A 21,559-nucleotide genomic window follows, 5' to 3' on the forward strand; every position below is an offset into this window, starting at 1 on the left:
TTCACACTCTATTTTCACAAGCTATACTTCATTTTTCCACTATGAATTGATTCAATAAATTATTAGGTATTACTCTTTTATCCTGTGTATGTTCAATTTTTCCACAATATATAAGCGGAGGCTTCATCTTCACTAGAAAAGCCTTTACTGACTTTATGAGCAACAGTTGGAAAAATGACAGTAGATGTTTAATCATTTTACGTTCATCTTTAAAATTGAATGAATACCTAATCTCAACAACCCTCCAAATCATGGTCGAGCTTATATTCTGAGTTCAGAAAAGTTGCCATAGGTAATTTTTAGTGATGTTAAAAATAATTTTGGCAGGCGCAGAAATTCATCATGTTGTTGATTGAGCTTCTAATGATCTTACAGTAGGTAGATATAGGCATTGAAAGTGTAGGAGTGCTAATCCAGTAAAGCACCGCACCTTCACTCCATGCTGTCGTAAAGATTGTATGTCTGCCATTATTGTAGTGAAACAAATAAAGAATCAGGATATACTTATGGGAATTCCATCCTTCAAGATATGATCAAAATAAGCAGATATTGATAGGTTAACAATGTATCGCTGAAGCAGAAGCGTCTAAATCCTCTTGAGGCAACGGACGGTGACAATCTCAACAAACTGGTGACGCTTCACAAATTTTGAATTTCCACATTCCCAGAGACACGCGCTGAAATCCTGTTTCTCACCCCTCTTTCCGACTGCTCTCCGAGTCCATGAGTAAGACAGGAAAAAAATAGGCAAGCTACCTACCACTGTTTGCCTACCTATGTGTGTTTTTCTTAAACTTGATTTTCAAAGGTGACTCATGTAAGGAGCAACTGTCAAACAAGATTTCAGAACCTGCCATTGCATTTCACTAACCTAAGACACAAACCCAACCTTACCATTGATATTCTTTCGCTTGGACTGTATATTATTCTCCCACTGAGATTCGATATGAACTCAATTCAAAAATCCTTCTGAATTTAATTATTCAGGTAGATTGGAATCTGGAGCTCTCAGTCTATCTGTAAAGCGCATTTACTAACATTCACTGCTGTCACAAGATATTTTTGCACAGGCAGAGCCACTTTCCACAGTTGATGCATCTCTAACGCCAAAGCTCAATTATGACAAGTGGTTCAACGACCAAAAATTGTTACACGCCTCAATAAAAACCTTATTCTTATCTCAAATTGAAAATCTTGGATCACAGAGCACTCACCGAAGAATCTCCTTCCTTCTGCATCAGTATGAGAAGAGTGACGATACTTTGGAGCAATAACTTTGAACTAGTTTCAATAAATGATGGCTTCAGAATTTGAGTCATCATTTACAAGAGATTGGATCAAAGAAATAAGTCAGCAGGTCACGGTTGTCGCTGGAGTCACACTTCCAGTAGGACAATCAGGAAATACGTACACGGATAACACACAAATTCAAGAGCTATGCAGCTCTGATTGGATCAGATTTTAGATTTAATCGGTAGATTGAAATGAAAATATTCGGTGCACTACTTAAAGGGAAGCAGGGTGCCTTATCTTGAAATCCTAGGCAAATCGTGCGGAAGCAGTAAAAAAGTTCTCCGCAGATGATGAACTGGTGGGTAAGGCTATTACTCAATTGTAGCCTGTAAAGCTTTTTGCTTGCTTTGCTTCTGTAGTCATAAAATGTTGATTAGAGTTGCAAGAATAATCTGAAAAAGCAGTAATAAGCCTGGATTCCATCTGACACTAAACACCTTCACTAGAAAATAACGTCCTACGTTTAGCTAAATAAGGATAAGTAAGCCACATATAACTGAAGGAATCACGTAAAAGTGCTTAAGCAACAATTATAGTAAAATTATGATTGTAAAAAATGTTGAATAATAGCAAAATTAAAGCTAAATCGTGGGATAAGCACCAGTTGTTTACGAACGGTATGATAATAAATCCGCCATATTGCCGATCGCGCACCTGAAAATCGCATTTGAAGTCGAATTTCAACTAATTTCAACCTCCGGTTCGTTTATGCGGAGTGCGAAAACCTAGTCTTTAGTGTAAAATAAGGTTTCAAACACAAATTTCGGAAACCTACATTTCGTTAGTTCCGTATCGTTTATACCGTGATTTGAACCTTGGTTTCAAACCAAAGACATAAAGACGGAGCGCTCGTATCTAAAAGCACGGGGAAAAAGTGAAGCTAGGTTCGGCGCTGCGCGCTTGTGTGAGTGTGTAAATGAGCGCGGGAATCCATGGCGGCAAACGGAAATTTGATTTGAACTTGTCCTCTTGATTTTTCCTTATTTCTTCTTCGAAACGTGTTTTAAATGCTTAAAACGATTATATTAAGAAAGTTCGGTCTGCGTCCTAATATATTACACCTACTTTTGCTCGGTAACAGGCAGTAATCTCAGATAAAGTTAGTTTTTCTTCTGCTTATGGTGGTTCTGCAGGTTCAAACAGGCCGTTACAGTTCTAGAACTACGTTACTCCCAAATGAAATCAGTCGGTCGACGACGGACCGAAACTAACCTAAAGTTAATAAAATATGAGTGTGTACCTGAATTTGGGCAAAAATCAACCTAAAATACTTTGTTTCCGCAATTTTATTTATTAGTTCCCGCCCTACATTTGAATTCAAACTTGTCCCGATTTCGCCGCCAATCCTCTAGCCAATAGTAGAGGTGATTGAAAAGAAGCTCTAGAAGCTTCATTTTTTGCTTTTAGTGCTCCGTCTTTATGTCTTTGTTTCAAACTCAGGTTTCGATTGAAGTTAGGTTAAGAGGCTCGCATAAACATAGCTATTGCGCAGATTTCCCCGCTCGGGGTAAGCCCCTTTCCATTGGCTCGTGACGTCAGCATTACTGCCGCGAAAACCAGAAAAGTCGGAAACAATGCTTTTCTTATGGGAGAGAGCAAATTTTTCTTAATGAATCATTTAAATTTCTTACTTTTAAATCCTTTGAAACTTTCTGTGTGTCGAAAAGAACGTTTAGACATTAGCATTCAGGGTTTCGATTTTGCCGAATTTGTGTTCTTTCATTTTTACAGTTTACTCTGCATCAGCCATTTTTACACGCGAATCTATACCACTAGATGGCTTGTTACATCGCTGACTTCAAAAATCATTTAAAAATATAAAAACGCAAATTCAGCTGAATTGAAACCCATGACGCTAATTTTTAAACGTTCCTTTCGACACTCAGAAAGCTTCAAAGAATTTAAAAGTAAGAAATTTAAATGATTCATTAAGAAAAATTTGTTCTCTCCCATAAGAAAAGCATTGTTTCCGACATTTCTGGTTTTCGCGGCAGTAATGCTGACGTCATGCGCAGAAGATTCTCATTTGGGTTTCGGGAATGACTGACCTATATGGATGGATCTTGCTCTAGGCACTCCGCACCCGGAGAAGGATTTTCTGTCAGTCCTCGCCTCAGGCCAACGAACTACACCTCTAGAATGGCCGACCAGTGTTAGAGACCCGGAACGTTTTGAAGTTGATATAGGTTAGGTTTACTTGGGCTCACACAGCAGGCTGCCATCTAAACCCATGTCAGACGCTGCCCACATTTTGCCGAATATTGTTGAATAAAGTGATAGCAATGAAAAGATTGCATAATAATCGCACCTCCAAAGGTTTTCTTAACTCAAAAAATAGGAACTTTGAAAGCAAACCTCAAAAAAAATGAAAGTTTACATAGGTTGAAATTTTCACATGTAATCCTTATGGGCAAGACGCAGCAGAAATGGAGATTGAGGTTAGCTATACTTGGGCTCCCACCCCCCTCCTGCCTTCAAAAACGTAAGGAATACAAAAAATACTAATAGGAAATTTCAAAATTACTCTTTGGGGCCGTCCATAAATTACGAAAGGCAATTTTTCCGATTTTTATGACACCCCCCCCCCTCTTCTATTGTTTAAATGCATAATTTAATAAAAAAAATGGTGTTGAAACAAATCGGTATTGTTTTAAACATTACTAATCGCTGGTAGGAGATCACTAAAAATAACAGTTGTATTGAAAAAATAACAGTTTTTAAATTCAAAAAGTTCAGAAAAATTACATTTTAACCAAAAAACATTAAACGTCTAAAAAACGAAATTTGGACTAGTAAGTCTTTAAATTAACGGAATTTGGAAGAAACAAAATTTTTGCGTTTGGCTTACGTATAGGCATAGGTAAGGCACCTCTGGACCTCCTCCCGGCTCCCTGTAAGTGCATTAGGTACGTAATTTGCGGACGGCCCCTTTGTAAAGGCATACATTACATTTATTTGTTTATACTGCCCACTAATGTTACATTTATTTCTGTCTTCGGAGTCTGCTTTTTCCTCTAAAAAAAATTATTGGACGGTCTACGTAAGATTAGGGCCCTACCCCCTAGGTCCAGAGGTTTCTCTGCAAGAGGAGCCCTTTTCAATTACGTGCGCAAAAATGCACGCCTCATTCTTATTTTATGGAAAAAAGTATTTCTTTACGGCCACTCGCGGCATTTATGACATAATGTGAAATTAAATATCATCGAAATGGAATCGACCGGGGGCGCGAACCGCATCCCTCGCTTCCCGCAGGCGAGTGCGATACCGTTGGGCTACAGGTCCTAGTGCGAAGTGAGGACATAATTGCTAATACATAAGTGCAATTGAAGTTCTCTCTTTCTCCACCAGAGCTGAGAGCATACACGCATCGGTGTCACGCTCCCGCTTACTGATGATCTGCGGCAGGATTTTCTGTAAGTCTAGCCTTCAGAGTGAATCTCTGCTAAACTCAAACGCCTTCTTTATCCGCCTTGATCTAATCTAATCCTTATCCTTATCAGTCTGATAAATTACTCACATGCAGCTAGTTGCTAGTTATGACATAGACATGTTTGTTAGTTTCGAGGCAAGTTGCGTCAACACTAAGACAGATTCTGAGCTCATACGATGAATAACGCTGCTAAACTAATAAGTTTAGTGATAGTAAATTTGATTGCTGTCACAGGTTTCGAGAAGTACACGAAGGAGGATCTACGGAATTTGAGGTAGGCATGTGTCTAACAATTCCATTAAGTAATGATTTCAAAATTCAACTTTCCAACAACCATCATAAATTACAGTTTTTGACTCCAGATTCATCCTCTATTCTACATCTTATTGTCTTCATAGTATCATGTATCATTTGGTGTATCATTTTAGGTATTCACTGACATGACACAACTTCGATCCTTACTTCAATTTACAGTACCTAGATGAGCTATGCACCAATATATATTCTCTGTATCCTCATCTGAAGAGGGGCTCTCCAGAATCTGGACTGTTAGAAGATGGAGGTAGCCTTTGATTGGAAAGAGCTGTTGCCCCAGCTGTAGAATATTACCTTGGTGCCATTCATGTACCTGACACTACAGTAGGGATGGTCGAATATTTAGATATTCCAATATTCGATATTCGAATCATTGGCACCGAGATAATCGCATCACATTCGAATATTCGCTTCCGAAGTATTCGAAATCGCAAATTCGAATAATCGCATTCAAAAGTGTCATTTTATCTCTCACGGTTCCTAAAAAATAAAAAATCGAAGCAATTATTGAAAATATTCGAATATTAGCATCCAAACTATTCTCAATCGCAAGATTCGAATTCTCAAACATTCGCGTTCGAAAAGTTTCGAATATTTGCATTCGAAAAGTTTCGAATATTCGCATTCGAAAAGTTTGGAATATTCGCATTCGAATTCCATATTCGTCCATCCCTACACCACAGCTTCAGATTTTTCTCATGTCAGCAGTGATTCTTGCAAATTGGCCACTTTACTTTTCCTCTATCTACATCCATTTTAAATATATGTGATAAGCTTGATGATTTCATGGTTGACCTAGGCTTTTATTGATCAGTACCCCTGAACAGAAGATTTCCTGTTAGGTGTGAGAGTTAGTTTTCATATTGGTGAGTTCCAGTGACAACAATGAACTGGAGAATAGAATCAATTCCCCTGAAGCAGAAAATACGAAAAAAATACTGAAATTACAGGAACAAATTAATGCGATTAGCTCTGCAAATGCAAGCTCTCGATCTAGAGATGCTCATCTACAATCTGTGAAAGAGTTAGTTTAAAATAACTCTCGTAAGCCCTCAGGGCAATCTAAATTACCACAGTTTGCCACTGGGAAACCAGTTACACCAAAACCAGGTACATCTACAGCACCTGTTTCTAACCAATTTGCCTCTCTGGAAGATGACGTGGAATCGAATCACAATGCTGATGATTCTGAATCTTCTGATACATGGGTCGACTACAACTCGGATCCCGAATTTAACTCCAAACGGAAAGCTATCCAATCTCAAAGATGGAAACGTAAGAGAGCGAGTACTTCAGCTTCAATGCCTTCATGTCTGAATCAGTAATTAGGGTCTTAAATTTTATTGTGTTCTTTCTTTTTCTTCTCTTTTGTTTTTTACCTACTCATATTGTCACTAAGTTGAACTAAGTTCATAGAAGACTGAGCTAAGTAGGCAGTGGTGCCAATCGTCTATGATTTCTTTTGTTTCTGTTGTAATTAGTTTATGTTTTACTACTTTTGCCGCATGAGGCTAGACCTCTTGGCAATTTTATTTGTATTGGCCTTAACTTAATTTGTATTATGTTTTTTCTTTTATTAATAAATGAAATCTGAAAATCTGAAATCTTCAAGTAGCCATACCGATAATCAACAAACCAAACCGGGTGAGAGCGCTCCAGTTAAAGTAAATATACCCAATCCTAGTGTATCAAATGCATCTAGTGTTAAGAAAATTATACCCCCCCCCTCCCATTAAAGTTATAGGTGTAGACAATTATGTCAATCTTGTAGAAATAATTACAAAAAAATCAGTTCAAAAGGAAGATGTCAGAACTAAAATTATTAATAATGAAGTCTGGCAACTAAATCCGAAAGACGACGCTACAGCGAAAATAATTTTAGAATCCCTCAGAGAAACACATGAGGCTAATAATAAAGTGCAGTACTACACTCACTGCAATAAAAATCTGCGTGATATTAAAGTTATTGTAAGAGGGCTTCACCCTTCAATCAAAGAGCAAGATATTCTTGACCACTTAAAAAATAAAGGTTTTAAACCTAAAAAAGCGACTTGCCTCATGAAACGGGTCCCACTGTCGGACGCGGAACTTAAAGCTTTGAATAAATCAGTACCACCTGTGGATCCAGCTCCACAGACGGCTACCCCTGATCCTAAGTCAGTGCCTGAGCAAAACTCAGTCTCGGCTATGGAAACAAATTCCACCGTCAATGAGACAACCTCAGACGAAACCTACCCCTCAGAAACAATTGTAGACAAAGATAATGAGCCTCTTTTTATTGCTGACTCTGCTTATGTAAGTAAAACTAAACTGATAAAAATACCGGTCCATCAGGTCGACTTCAACTATACTAATGATGTAGAAAAAATCGATAAGATTGTTGGTATCTGTTCTATGGTTGTAAAAGTAGAACCCTCTAAAGTTCGTACTACTGAGATAATACAGTGTCGAAAACGTCAGAATTTTGGACATTCCCAAGCATATTGTGGTAAGCAAGCACGTTGTGTAAAGTGCGCAGCTGAACATTATGCAGAATGCCCTTGGGCGAAGCGCATTATCAACCCTAAGTGTGCAAATTGTGGGGTAACAGGTCACCCGGCTAGCTATAGAGGCTGCCCCTTCGCTAAAGCGATGCAAAAAGACAGAGAAAAATCTATTAAAATGAGAAAGGGAAAGATCGATGGGTCTAATTTTCCTAACTTCCCAGATAAACCAAATAAAAAGAAAAAAGGGGGAAAAATCCTTCTAGTGCTATTAAACAAGGAATCGTTCCGACATGGTTCCGACTGACGACTTGATAGCACTTGATAGTCAAAAACGGGAATAAAGATTACAGAAATTGAACGTTTTTCGTAATCTTTGATCGGCCCATTCTCGAATTCCTTTTTTCGTTCCTTCCCTCATTCCGTTTGTTCCTTGCCGAACCCGTAATTCTCCGGTCCATTCCAGATTATAATCTTTGCAATCGGTGAAACTGTAATCTTTATTCCCGTTTGTGACACTGTGAAGGCCTAAAATACGGGAACCAATCAGAAATGGATTCACATTGTCTTGACTCTCACAAGGGGAGGCTACCGATTGTCGGGTGCCACACACGGGAGGGATGAGGCGCCCAAAAGTGAGGCTCTGCTGCGCGCGCACGTCGCATGTTTGAAATGTAATTTCGCGGCAGATTCGAACCCAAGGGGCGAGTTCCATAATACATTCTTCTCAAATGCACAGTATTAAAGTAAAAAAAGTCCAGAGTTTTAATCACGATTACTTTAATTAAATTTAACCTCTCGTAAATCCATACGTAAAAAGGGTTTCCTTCTCCGTAAATTTTAACAGTTTTATAGTGAGTTTAGTGATTAAAATTTACAATTTTTAGGAGATTTTTTAAAGTTCTTACTACAAGGGAATGTCTTGGCGAAGATTCTTTACTTTAACTCGCTTGCTCTTGACTTTCACATGGATGAAGCTAGCAGAACTTTTCGTGGAAGGGAGGGGGAGGATACGCTCCCAGGTCGCTCCCTCAAAAAAAGAAGAAAAACCGCAACAATGATGCTGTGGGATGTTTCTTTTGTGGGGGGGGGGGGGGGGGAGCCTCTCGAGAAGGACTGGGCAGTGGGCTCCTCTGATGCCAGCTTTGCTCTCTCTCTCTGATATTTTGGTACCCTGCTACGAAATTTCTTTTCCATTTTACTGTTAGCCTTTCATCCTTACTGCTACACGAATTGTTAATTTGAGAGAATAAGATTGAAGGAAATTCATTTGTGAGCTGTCTGGAAAAGAGAATTGGACGTATTTATGCTACAAGGAAATATGTGCAAATGAGTGAAAGCAAAAAGATTAGTGTAGCTTGTGAGCCCTATGCACATAGATCCTCTTGATTCGATTTATTTTCGCATAATTCTTCTCAGCATAAATACGTTCAATTTTATTTTAGCACTTTCTCGTCTCTTTTCTAAATCCTTAAGCTTCAAAAATCTCAAACAATATTTCCTCGATAAAAGCAATAGGTACCTGCACCCGCTATAATTATGATTATAGGCATAAGTCTATTGCTATAGCGTACCTACATTTAGAAACACATAGGTACCTACCTCAATTACTAAGTTTAATAATGTATTTGTCTCCTGAGTATCTTTGCAGAAAAACACCATTGTTACTGTCTGAAATTTTTACAGGATATTCTTTCTGTCTTGAAGAGAAATCAACGGAAATTAAAAGAGAAAACTGGGATCATTTCTCCTTAGAAAAAATAAACATGTTGGAAAATGACTAACGTCTTGAATCCAAAATGCATGTTTTTGGACTTAGGCCATCAGTGTAAAAAATTCAGTAAAAAAAAACAGTTAAAAATTCAAGTTAAAAATTCAAAATGTAATAATTCATACAAATTACGAATTCAACAAATATTGCCATTAATACTTTAATCACACTTAATCAGAATACTGCTTCTTGAGCACACTGATGGCCTAAGTCCAAAAACATACCCTAGTAGCAGAACCACAGAAGGAAAAGATAAATATTATGTACGAAAGTTAATTTTTTTATATAATGCATGCATACAAAAGTGTTAAAAGTGAACATTTTTATGTAAACATTATATAAAAAAATGTTATAATTTTCGTGAGCTTTTCGCGAACATACAAAAAATTCTTCTAATCCGCGAAAAGCTCACGAAAAGGTTGACCTATTTTTTTATATAATCGTTACATAAAAATGTTCACTTTAACACTTTCGTATGCATGCGTTTTCTAAAAAAAATAAAAAATGTGTGTATAAAAAAAAATTACCTTATCTAGCTTTTATCATTTTTCATATATTACGGTCAGGTCTGAACTTTGATTTTTTTCTATATAAGCGTTACACGTTTTTTATATAAAACGATCATTTAGATAACAGATATGTTTTTTTTATACTTTTTTTAGAAAAGCAAAAATTTGTTCTGCTACTAGGGATGCATTTTGGATTCAAGACGTTAGTCATTTTCCAACATGTTTATTTTTTCTAAGGAGAAATGATCCCAGTTTTCTCTTTTAATTTCCGTTGATTTCTCTTCAAGACAGAAAGAATATCCTGTAAAAATTTCAGACAGTAACAATGGTGTTTTTCTGCAAAGATACTCAGGAGACAAATACATTATTAAACTTAGTAATTGAGGTAGGTACCTATGTGTTTCTAAATGTAGGTACGCTATAGCAATAGACTTATGCCTATAATCATAATTATAGCGGGTGCAGGTACCTATTGCTTTTATCGAGGAAATATTGTTTGAGATTTTTGAAGCTTAAGGATTTAGAAAAGAGACGAGAAAGTGCTAAAATAAAATTGAACGTATTTATGCTGAGAAGAATTATGCGAAAATAAATCGAATCAAGAGGATCTATGTGCATAGGGCTCACAAGCTACACTAATCTTTTTGCTTTCACTCATTTGCACATATTTCCTTGTAGCATAAATACGTCCAATTCTCTTTTCCAGACAGCTCACAAATGAATTTCCTTCAATCTTATTCTCTCAAATTAACAATTCGTGTAGCAGTAAGGATGAAAGGCTAACAGTAAAATGGAAAAGAAATTTCGTAGCAGGGTACCAAAATATCAGAGAGAGAGAGCAAAGCTGGCATCAGAGGAGCCCACTGCCCAGTCCTTCTCGAGAGGCTCCCCCCTGTGGCGAGGAAAAGCGAGAGCTCGTACGACCCTGATCGTCAGAAAGCAAGCCTTCCGGAAAGGATCGAGCTTCGGCAGATCAAGCCACAAATTTAGGGTGCCAGATGCTCGTCGGGACGCCTGGGTTCGGGCGCCAACACACTCGAAGTGCGTAATCAAAAATAAAATTTTCCCGAGGTGAGGACAGGTGTTGCAGGAAGGAATAATGAGAGCAAATTTGAACGTACTAGAGTCAATTTTTATTGACAAGAAAAGAAACTACTTTTTGAACACAATTACAAACTTAAAAAATTCTCAAGACAAAAAAAATAAAACTAAATACGAGATCAAAATTAGGACGATTGAAGGTGAATGTCGTTGATCGGATTGACTTTTTAAAATAGGTACTTTGAAAGGAACGGAAAAGGGGACAAAAAGGGTTCGAACTTTCGAATGAATTACCCTTCAATTATTTATTTTACCTTAAATCTCCCAAACAACCGGTGCTACTCACCACGTGCACTCAATCTTGAATGGTAGATTTAGGATACGAAATAAATATTTTCCAAAATAAATTCCAATAACAACCAAAATCCCAGGTGCTACTCAACACGTGCACACTTGGAAATTGATCAATTATGAGAGATTTATTATTCATGATTAAATTAAATTAAATATAATTAAATTAGCTGTGCTTCCGAATAAGAATAAAATTCGTTTAAATCAATTTCATCAAGAGATTACTAAGTAAAAAATCCATGCTCACGCATTTATTCACCATAGGAGCTACCCATAAATGGGTGCGTCACACAAGAGAATAATTACGATGAGAAATCAAGCCCTCATTTGCAAGCGTGCTACTCACTACGTGCACAGCTACGCAAATGAAGGGATCCGAAAAATCGGACCCGCACTGCGAGGTACCGGTCGGGACCCCATCAAATTCATTTCATCTACCTTCCGCATGCATCGACCAACTTCATTCGACTTCAAAAAGTTAAATATACAATCAAATAAATTCATTCTTACATCAAATAATTTGCCTAAATTAGCTTCGCGACTTTCTTGAGTAAATGTGCTGAAAACAATTACCTAATAAAGCAAAAATAATAAAAAAAACCGACTTTTTTCAGGAGTCTGAGCGACTGAGACGTCGTGCACACGCCAAACAGCTGTGTAGTCGGGTCCGGATCGCTCCGCGAGAGCGCTCGAGTGGCGCGCGGCGGCCGACCGGTGTACTACGGTATTCCGCTACTTTACCGTCCCTACAGAGTGCGCTACCGTCGCAATCACCTGCTACCGTTGTAGCCATCGAAATTTTTACATATGATTAAATACTTATTCGAACTTAAGTGACGGGAAAAATTACCGTCACAGATACCCCTCCTCTTAAAGGGAGCGGCAATCCGCGACAAAAAAAAATTTAAATTTGAGAAATTCTTCTACTTACAGACTAAACACATGGAAAAAGAATGAACACATTTCGTAAAACAGCAGGAAAAGAAGAGAGAATGAACTCATTAATTAGTTATAGTCCCAATACACAAGATTTGAAACGTACATACAATCTTGATACATTTCTTGTTTTTTCAACAAAAAAAATTCTCTAGTTCAATCTTTAGAAATTCTTCGAAATTTGCCCACATTCCAGCTGAAGTGGTGAGATTCTGGGGTTGACAACTATTTTATGGCAAAACCTCTAAAACAATTCAAAAGGAATTCAACTGACCTTATTTTCTCATATATCCAGAAATAAAAATATAAAAATTAATCAGGGGAAAAACACAAAATTCGGACTCGTCAATTTACCTAGGAGGGAAGTTTACAAAACATTCTGAGAAACATAATAAAGAACAGTTCCTTTGCATAAAAATCGAAGAAAATGCAAAGTTACATAATTTAGAAACACCATATCTGATCTGAGTTTTTGATGATGACTTTAAGTACTTAATCCTTACTGAAATAGTTTGTTCCAAATGGTTTTAGTCTTCCATGTGTCCGGCTTCATTTGTGAGAACGAATCTCTGTGAACCATGTAAACAACAAATCTTGGTGATTGGGGTTTCGCAAATACTTCGCAGCAACCAAACAGCTCAACTCGAAAACCTGTTTGCAGAGTCCTCAAATACGGGAGATTGGACAACACCTCCTTGGCTAGTCAAATCCATGAACCTAGCAACTCATATGGTGGCCAATTCTTAATTCCACACATAAAAATCGGACTCCCAAACTACAAAACTGAGTTGAGACACTGGAATTACAACTGGAATTTCCCATTGCGCTGTAACTTTGTCAGAATCCACTGAACCAAAGTACCACAATCACACTTCTCAGATTTGTCAGGGTCACTGAAGATTTCACAAAGCTGTTATTCCAAATAAACCTTCACCGAGGACAACATTCCACAACTGTGTAGGTAAACCCTAAACCCTACTGAAATCCATCTGATCCTAGAACCTACTATTCAGGATATTATTCTCACACCAATATAAGATATAAAGAACAAAATGGTACGGACTTAAAAGAAACTGATCCAAAAATTACTGTAAATGTCATTCTAAAATTTGCGAATTTAAAACTTGAGGTTCATTTTTACATCGGATCTGCAATACATTTTACAACCAAAAACGGCCGCTGGGAAATCGCACCAGTTCGGCACACAAAAAAAAAAATTGCTCTCCCCACAACAAAGTAAATGAAACCTACTAAACCGCATGACATCTCAATACTGCCGTACGACAAAAAAAAAAACATCCGAAAAATCCTTCAAAACATAATGACAATTTCAACGACAAAAAACATAAAGTAAAAAGGAAAATTGACAACAGTACCGAATATTTAAAAATTAAAGAACTTCCTGAAAAATTTTGCAAATCTTCTCGAACTCAACACTAGAGTTGAATATATAAAAAAAACATACCTATTTGTCAAAAATAATAATGCTCTAAAAATACCATGAATTTCCAAATAATTTCTTTCACGTCAGCTGAATTTCTTTTCTTTCAAAGAAATAAAATAGTAAGCGTTCCAAATTTCAGAACAAAAATCAACATTAAATTCGCTAGCAACTACCATTGTGCTACTTCACAAAATAAACCCTTAATAAAGATACCTAATAAAAAAAATTGACTATACACAATCGAATTTCAGTCAAAGTACTAAAACATTTTCTAAAACAAATTAGAAATCTCAAAGGTTCAATAATACGTGTGGAAAACAGTGGAAAGGAATGAAAAATTTGGGAATGGTAATTTAAAAAAAAATCAATCCGAAAAATATCATAAAGTCAGTAGAATAAAAATTGTAGCAAAGTTTGTAAAACGTTTTCTTTTCTTTCAAAACATTCAAATTTGTCTCGAAATTCTCCTAAAATTTCCTGTCCCTCAAGAAAAAAAAAGTCATGACACACAGTCAAGACAAGTTCCAAAAATTCGAAACAAGTCAAACAAGTTGAAAAAAAGTCCCAGTTCGGGCCGACACTTATTTGTGGCGAGGAAAAGCGAGAGCTCGTACGACCCTGATCGTCAGAAAGCAAGCCTTCCGGAAAGGATCGAGCTTCGGCAGATCAAGCCACAAATTTAGGGTGCCAGATGCTCGTCGGGACGCCTGGGTTCGGGCGCCAACACACTCGAAGTGCGTAATCAAAAATAAAATTTTCCCGAGGTGAGGACAGGTGTTGCAGGAAGGAATAATGAGAGCAAATTTGAACGTACTAGAGTCAATTTTTATTGACAAGAAAAGAAACTACTTTTTGAACACAATTACAAACTTAAAAAATTCTCAAGACAAAAAAAATAAAACTAAATACGAGATCAAAATTAGGACGATTGAAGGTGAATGTCGTTGATCGGATTGACTTTTTAAAATAGGTACTTTGAAAGGAACGGAAAAGGGGACAAAAAGGGTTCGAACTTTCGAATGAATTACCCTTCAATTATTTATTTTACCTTAAATCTCCCAAACAACCGGTGCTACTCACCACGTGCACTCAATCTTGAATGGTAGATTTAGGATACGAAATAAATATTTTCCAAAATAAATTCCAATAACAACCAAAATCCCAGGTGCTACTCAACACGTGCACACTTGGAAATTGATCAATTATGAGAGATTTATTATTCATGATTAAATTAAATTAAATATAATTAAATTAGCTGTGCTTCCGAATAAGAATAAAATTCGTTTAAATCAATTTCATCAAGAGATTACTAAGTAAAAAATCCATGCTCACGCATTTATTCACCATAGGAGCTACCCATAAATGGGTGCGTCACACAAGAGAATAATTACGATGAGAAATCAAGCCCTCATTTGCAAGCGTGCTACTCACTACGTGCACAGCTACGCAAATGAAGGGATCCGAAAAATCGGACCCGCACTGCGAGGTACCGGTCGGGACCCCATCAAATTCATTTCATCTACCTTCCGCATGCATCGACCAACTTCATTCGACTTCAAAAAGTTAAATATACAATCAAATAAATTCATTCTTACATCAAATAATTTGCCTAAATTAGCTTCGCGACTTTCTTGAGTAAATGTGCTGAAAACAATTACCTAATAAAGCAAAAATAATAAAAAAACCGACTTTTTTCAGGAGTCTGAGCGACTGAGACGTCGTGCACACGCCAAACAGCTGTGTAGTCGGGTCCGGATCGCTCCGCGAGAGCGCTCGAGTGGCGCGCGGCGGCCGACCGGTGTACTACGGTATTCCGCTACTTTACCGTCCCTACAGAGTGCGCTACCGTCGCAATCACCTGCTACCGTTGTAGCCATCGAAATTTTTACATATGATTAAATACTTATTCGAACTTAAGTGACGGGAAAAATTACCGTCACACACCCCCCCCCCCCCCCCACAAAAGAAACATCCCACAGCATCATTGTTGCGGTTTTTCTTCTTTTTTTGAGGGAGCGACCTGGGAGCGTATCCTCCCCCTCCCTTCCACGAAAAGTTCTGCTAGCTTCATCCATGTGAAAGTCAAGAGCAAGCGAGTTAAAGTAAAGAATCTTCGCCAAGACATTCCCTTGTAGTAAGAACTTTAAAAAATCTCCTAAAAATTGTAAATTTTAATCACTAAACTCACTATAAAACTGTTAAAATTTACGGAGAAGGAAACCCTTTTTACGTATGGATTTACGAGAGGTTAAATTTAATTAAAGTAATCGTGATTAAAACTCTGGACTTTTTTTACTTTAATACTGTGCATTTGAGAAGAATGTATTATGGAACTCGCCCCTTGGGTTCGAATCTGCCGCGAAATTACATTTCAAACATGCGACGTGCGCGCGCAGCAGAGCCTCACTTTTGGGCGCCTCATCCCTCCCGTGTGTGGCACCCCCGATTGTCCCCCTGAGATCGGATTCAAATTTGGCAGAGAGGTAGAATAGGTTAATATAAGAAACCGTATTTTTTTTAGGTGCCAATGCCCAGCCGTTTTTGAGTTATGAATTTTTGAATTTGCCGTTTTTGCGTGTCAGCGACGCGCTCAAGTTGAGCCTACTGTGCGCGCACCTTTTAATGTGATCCGAGATACACGAACGTCAAATATGTCCACCGGCCAAGCGGTAGCGTGCTCGCTCACGGCGCAAGGGGTCCGGAGTTCGATTCTTGATCCGAAAATTAATTTTTACAATGGATTATTTTGTTTTTTAATCGCTTCATCACAACAAATTGTAAGTCACTTTGTAAAAGCTAGGATGTAAATAATATATTTTTTCCCCTTTTTTCTCAAGAAATCATTAAAAAAAATATTAAAAAATATATAAAAAATAATTAGAATCATAACGTTTACAAGGTGATTTATAATTTTATGTGTTGAAACGATGAAAAAACAACATATTCAATGGTAAAAATCAGAGCTTCCGATCAAGAATCGAACTCCGGACCCCTGGCGCCGTGAGCGAGCACGCTACCGCATGGCCTCGGATCACTTTAAAATGTGCGCGCGCAGTAGGCTCAACTTGAGCGCGTCGCTGACACGCAAAAACGGCAACTACAAAAATTCATAACTCAAAAAAGGCTGGGCATTGGCACCCAAAAAGAAATACGGTTTCTTATATTAACCTACTCTACCTCTCTGCCAAATTTGAACCCGATCTGAGGGGGACAATCGGTAGCCTCCCCTTGTCAGTATAAAGGGACTCTAGTTCGGGGTGCTCGATTTTTGTAAACAACAATGGCGGCGAGGTTTGCGCGGGTTTTGTTCTCCCAGTGATCAACTGGAGAGAACTTTCCTTTCACCCTAGCCGTTTAATCAATGTAAAAATCTCGATCGCTAGTGAGATTTTGCCCTGTTCTCTTGCAAAAAATCGCTTGAAAGAGCGATTTTTTGTATGTGTGAGTGCGCTCCCATAAGATCTGATGTAACCGCTTATAGTATTAGTGCGTATTTTACAGGGGTTTTTCGAGACTATCGACAGTCGCTGTTCGATATGTCGATACGTCGATTCAATTCTAAACCTACCAACCCTTTCCTACAAAATACCCTGTTCCTTCTGAGTTTCCTTAACTTTGCCTTCTTTAACTCTGTTTCTAAATAAACTGTATTAATTATCTGAAGTTCTTTATATCTTAAAGCTTCAATTTCCAATATGAATTTCCTAACTTTTTCACCATTTTCCTTTTAAAACAAAATCAATTTACGTATGTACTTTTTACCCTTGTGTTTAGCGCTTGTTTCATTTGTGCGTCAGCTTCACAGATTAGTCCAGATCGCTAACATCCAATCTAGCCAATGCTTCAGAAGCGTGAGTAATTTTGCTACAGGTTAGGCAACTTTAGAAAATTGATGGCACTACCAGTAGTGAAAGAACTTGACCGGATCGAGAGAAATTTCCTATTGAATCTGATTATAAAGCTTGAAAAAAGTATAAATAGTAATGTGTAATAATGGTTTTTGATCAAATAAGATTTTATCAAGTACTGTTATGCTAAGTATTCTGTTTCAATATTCTTACAACAGTTGGTAGCAATTAACTGCTCTCATGGGGGCCTGGCGGGAATTCAAAACTAGGAACCAAAAGTCTCAGTTTGGCAGGATTTTGCTTTAATTTTCGGTTTCTAAGGCTTTAAACTTCAAAAATATGATATATTATAATCTGCAAATTTTTTCAATAATGTTAGCTACTCAGTATACTGATGAACTCTGATTTGTTTATTTCCACCGATAAAGCACAAAAACATAGCCCGATTATACGAATAAAGAAGGAGAATTAATTAAAATACGGGTAAACAAGGCTTAAAATTATTGAAACACTTAAAGGCAGGACGTTTCGAGCTGCTACCAGCTCATTTTCAGCTGCAAAAACACATAAAAACAAGTAAAAAATTGAGTGGCGACCTGACCCCAGCCGTTATTATGAGTGGTTACGTGATAACGGCTGAGGTCAGGTCGCCACTCAATTTTTTACTTGTTTTTATGTGTTTTTGCAGCTGAAAATGAGCTGGAAGCAGCTCGAAACGTCTTACCTTTTAGTGTTTCAGTAATTTTTAGCCTTGTTTACTCATATTTTAATTAATTCTCCTTCTTTATTTATTTCCACCTTAATTATTTAATCTGGAAATATTGAACCACATAAATTCTACTGAGAAACTAATTCTTGAATTCTTCGGAACGTTTCATCCCACAAAAATCTGAAAAAGAAGTATTCTCCCGCCGAAAATCTGCTGAAAATAGCCAAAATTTCAGTGTTGGTTCCTCGTTTTAAATGCCCATGGATTTTCCCGCCAATGGCGCTCACAAAGCTACTCACGCTCTTCCGCCGATGTTAGCGATCTGGACTAATCTGTGGTCAGCTTTGATACAAATTGCCGAGTTTCTGAGCTGGCTATGGCTGGCTCCTTGGTTTGTCCGTGTCCTTCGGTTTGATTTGTGATTTGTGCAACTTCCTTAATGGATAATCTTACTTATCAAAATACTCTTTGACTGTGCGTGGAGTGTAATTTTGTCTTGAGTCTTGACAGCATTAGCACCATGTGAATCAAAATTTCAATCAACTCCATTTTTGCCGCAGGGTAGGGATCCTTCAGCTATCCTACCGCTATCAGAGTGCTGTCGAGAAACTAATCACAACTGTCGGTATGTTCTGTTGAGCAGTTATGTAAATATAAAACGGTTGTATTTGTTAGTCAATTTCTTTTGTATGTGAACAATAACTGAATGTCCAGAATTCCAAACATCTGACTGTATCTCAAGTATATGTCGGAAATATTTATCAAGGTCAGAGTTTGTGAATCCTTGGCAGCAGTTAATGAATTTCCCCTAAGTAACAACTTCGCTCAACAAAGTTTGGTAAGTAAGTACAGCTCAGATCCACCATCGTACACATATAATTACATATTAGTTTAAAATCAGTGCGAGTAATGTTTTGAGGGTAAAGTGTTCTCTATTCTCCAACATTTATTAGCAGGGGTGCGAATTGCGCGGAGGCTGAGAGGTACTTGTTATTTTTCTAGATTTTTCAGATTTGCAATTTTTGTCGAATACTTACTGTGACTTTGGCACACATTCTAAAATTAACAAGAAATTCCACAAAAGTTTGATCAGCGCGTTGTGCTGACCTTCTCGCGAGAACCTAGCGGGAAGCTGAAAATTGCAGAGGCATGAAACAATGTTCACTTTGGTTTGTGAGATTTTCTTATAAACTTGGCATCCTCATATTTGTCCGACTTTTACCAAAATAATCTTGAAATTATCTCTCCCATCACCACATAGCAACAAAATTAGCATAAACATTCTTGACAAGAGGTGGCATAGTATCCAAAGACCCCTGAGAGTTTTGTATTAAATACTAATGATGCTCCTCTGGCAGAATTAAAAATTGACCATTCTAAATTACATACTCATATCAACAGCTCTTGCTGACAACAACCTGCTACCTTCATCAACTTAATCTAAAGTTTAGAATAATAGATAAGCCGCCAACTAATGTACTATCATTTCCATGCAAACAGTCAACCTTGTATTTATTGAGGAATGATAAATACAGTTTTTACTATGCCTTAGAGTTCTTACCATAATTCTTACCATTTGGAGTCAGGAAATAAAAATAATTGCTTCATTGTTTGCATTTTTATTGGCCAACTAAGTTCACAGTGGAACTTTCGTCTACTTGGTGTTAATGAAGGTAAATATTTATTCTTCTCTTATTTGGATGAGAATTACCTAGGTACATCAAATAGGTATGACATACTGTGACACTGGGTGCCGCTACTAGGTACTCTACTTATATTTCAACGATACTGGAAAAATTCATAACTCAGGTAAGGGCGTTATCTTGCAAGCTACAGAGCTAGTAATTAGTCATATTTCGATCCTTTGAGATTCTTTCATCATTCAGAAATAAAAAACTAAATTCAGCTGGAACAGGCACATTTCTAGGAAGGAATGTGACGGATCATTTATATCTAATTTATATCTCATCGTCATCTCACTTATCAAACAATGCTTCTCGTCCTCATCTTGTTCTAATCTTGTTGAGAGCAGGCGAAGATTTGAAATGCGGGCTACAGATTCGGTAGTCGCCTGGCAAAAGTGGTACCCGCCTGACGTCACAAAACTTCAAGATGGCAACAAAAATCAAACTGGGACAATAATCAAAGAAAAGGACTGTGGTGGTTACAAAGGAATACCTAAATGATCATTTATTTTTTCGAACCCTTATAATTTAAAAAAATTAATTTGAAGTGAAGTACGTATTTGGAGACTTTACACTTTACTGGGAGAACATCCAATGCCCAGCATGAGCATTGGAAACGTCATTCGTGAACTCAAAATGACCGACTTGTTTTGAATTGACGCTGACGTGTATCCGACGCCGCCGCGCAGTGCAGTCTTCGCAGGCGGCTTATTGTCTGAAGCTTTTAAACTGTTGCAATCTTATTCTGCATCATTATCTCGTAACTTCAGTTGTTGAAATGCCCAGAATAATTAACTAAAAGCGTCAATTGTCAACTTTGTATGTTGAACCTGTAAATGAAAAAAGACCTGTGAAAAAGTGAATAAATAATTCATTTTGAAAAGAAAAAATGAAGGAAAAAAAATAAGTTGTGTCTTTCCTTCATGTTTTTTTAAAGGAAATTATTATAAATTAGTTTCACCTTGGACAAACCCCTAAAAGTCTCATTTATCGGCCAGCCTAGGAAGGAAAAAAAACAGTGTGCTAAATAGTTAACCGCGCGAAAGAAGAAGTTTTGGACGTAGTCTTCTTTCAAGGGCATCAAGAGCTGCTATTTCCGTAATCTGCTGGATCCCATTGGAGATGTTGCATGTGTGAGAGATTTGCGATTTGACCATTGATGCTTATATAAAGTTCGCGAGGAACACGAGAAATCGTCTCCCATGCTTAAAAAGAAGCGCTCAAAGTGAGGTCAAAATGGAGGGGATATCCCACCCTACCCTGAGAGTCTACGTCTACATCAAAACAAACTCTCCATGCGAAGATAGGGAGCAAATGCATTAGCAGGGTTGCCATGTTTTCAGTTTTGGAGTCCCCCAATAAAGTGGCTCCATCGTGTTTCGCGCGAACTTTTACATTAGAATCAATGGTCAAATCGCAAATCCCTCACGCATGCAACATCTCCATTAAGTAGCTACGTTTATACGAGGCTCGAAACCGAGGTTTCACAAAACCCGAGTTTGTAATGCAAGTTTTCGCCGTCGGGTTTATGCGGGCGCTGTAACCCGACTTTCGCGGGAAATCAAACTTTCCGATTCTGGCGCTGTTCATGCGCATAATCTCGATTGAACTTGAAAAAAAGGCGCGAGAATGCTAAACGCCTATACTCTTACGTCAGTCTACGTATTGGTCTCTAGCTCTCCGACCTCGAGAGGTCGGAGAGCTGGAGAGCAGTTTGGAGACTGACGTAGCATGACGTAGCAAG

General features: G+C 37.8%; 1 protein-coding gene across 3 annotated transcripts in view; it reads left to right on the top strand.

The window, feature by feature from the left end:
* Window positions 1-4,739: 4,739 nt before the first annotated feature.
* Window positions 4,740-21,559, top strand: part of Edem1 (ER degradation-enhancing alpha-mannosidase-like protein 2) — a 57,589-nt gene continuing 40,769 nt past the window's right edge. For 2 of the 3 annotated variants that reach the window (XM_072296293.1, XM_072296294.1), the window contains exon 1: window positions 4,744-4,997. In XM_072296293.1, coding sequence (XP_072152394.1) covers window positions 4,900-4,997 — 98 coding nt within the window. In that variant the 5' untranslated portion in view covers window positions 4,744-4,899. Of the gene's footprint in view, window positions 4,998-21,559 lie in introns of all 3 variants that reach the window. The other variant, XM_072296292.1, reaches the window with a different exon arrangement.

This window comes from Bemisia tabaci, chromosome 2, assembly GCF_918797505.1.
Source record: "Bemisia tabaci chromosome 2, PGI_BMITA_v3".
Lineage (NCBI taxonomy): Eukaryota > Metazoa > Arthropoda > Insecta > Hemiptera > Aleyrodidae > Bemisia > Bemisia tabaci.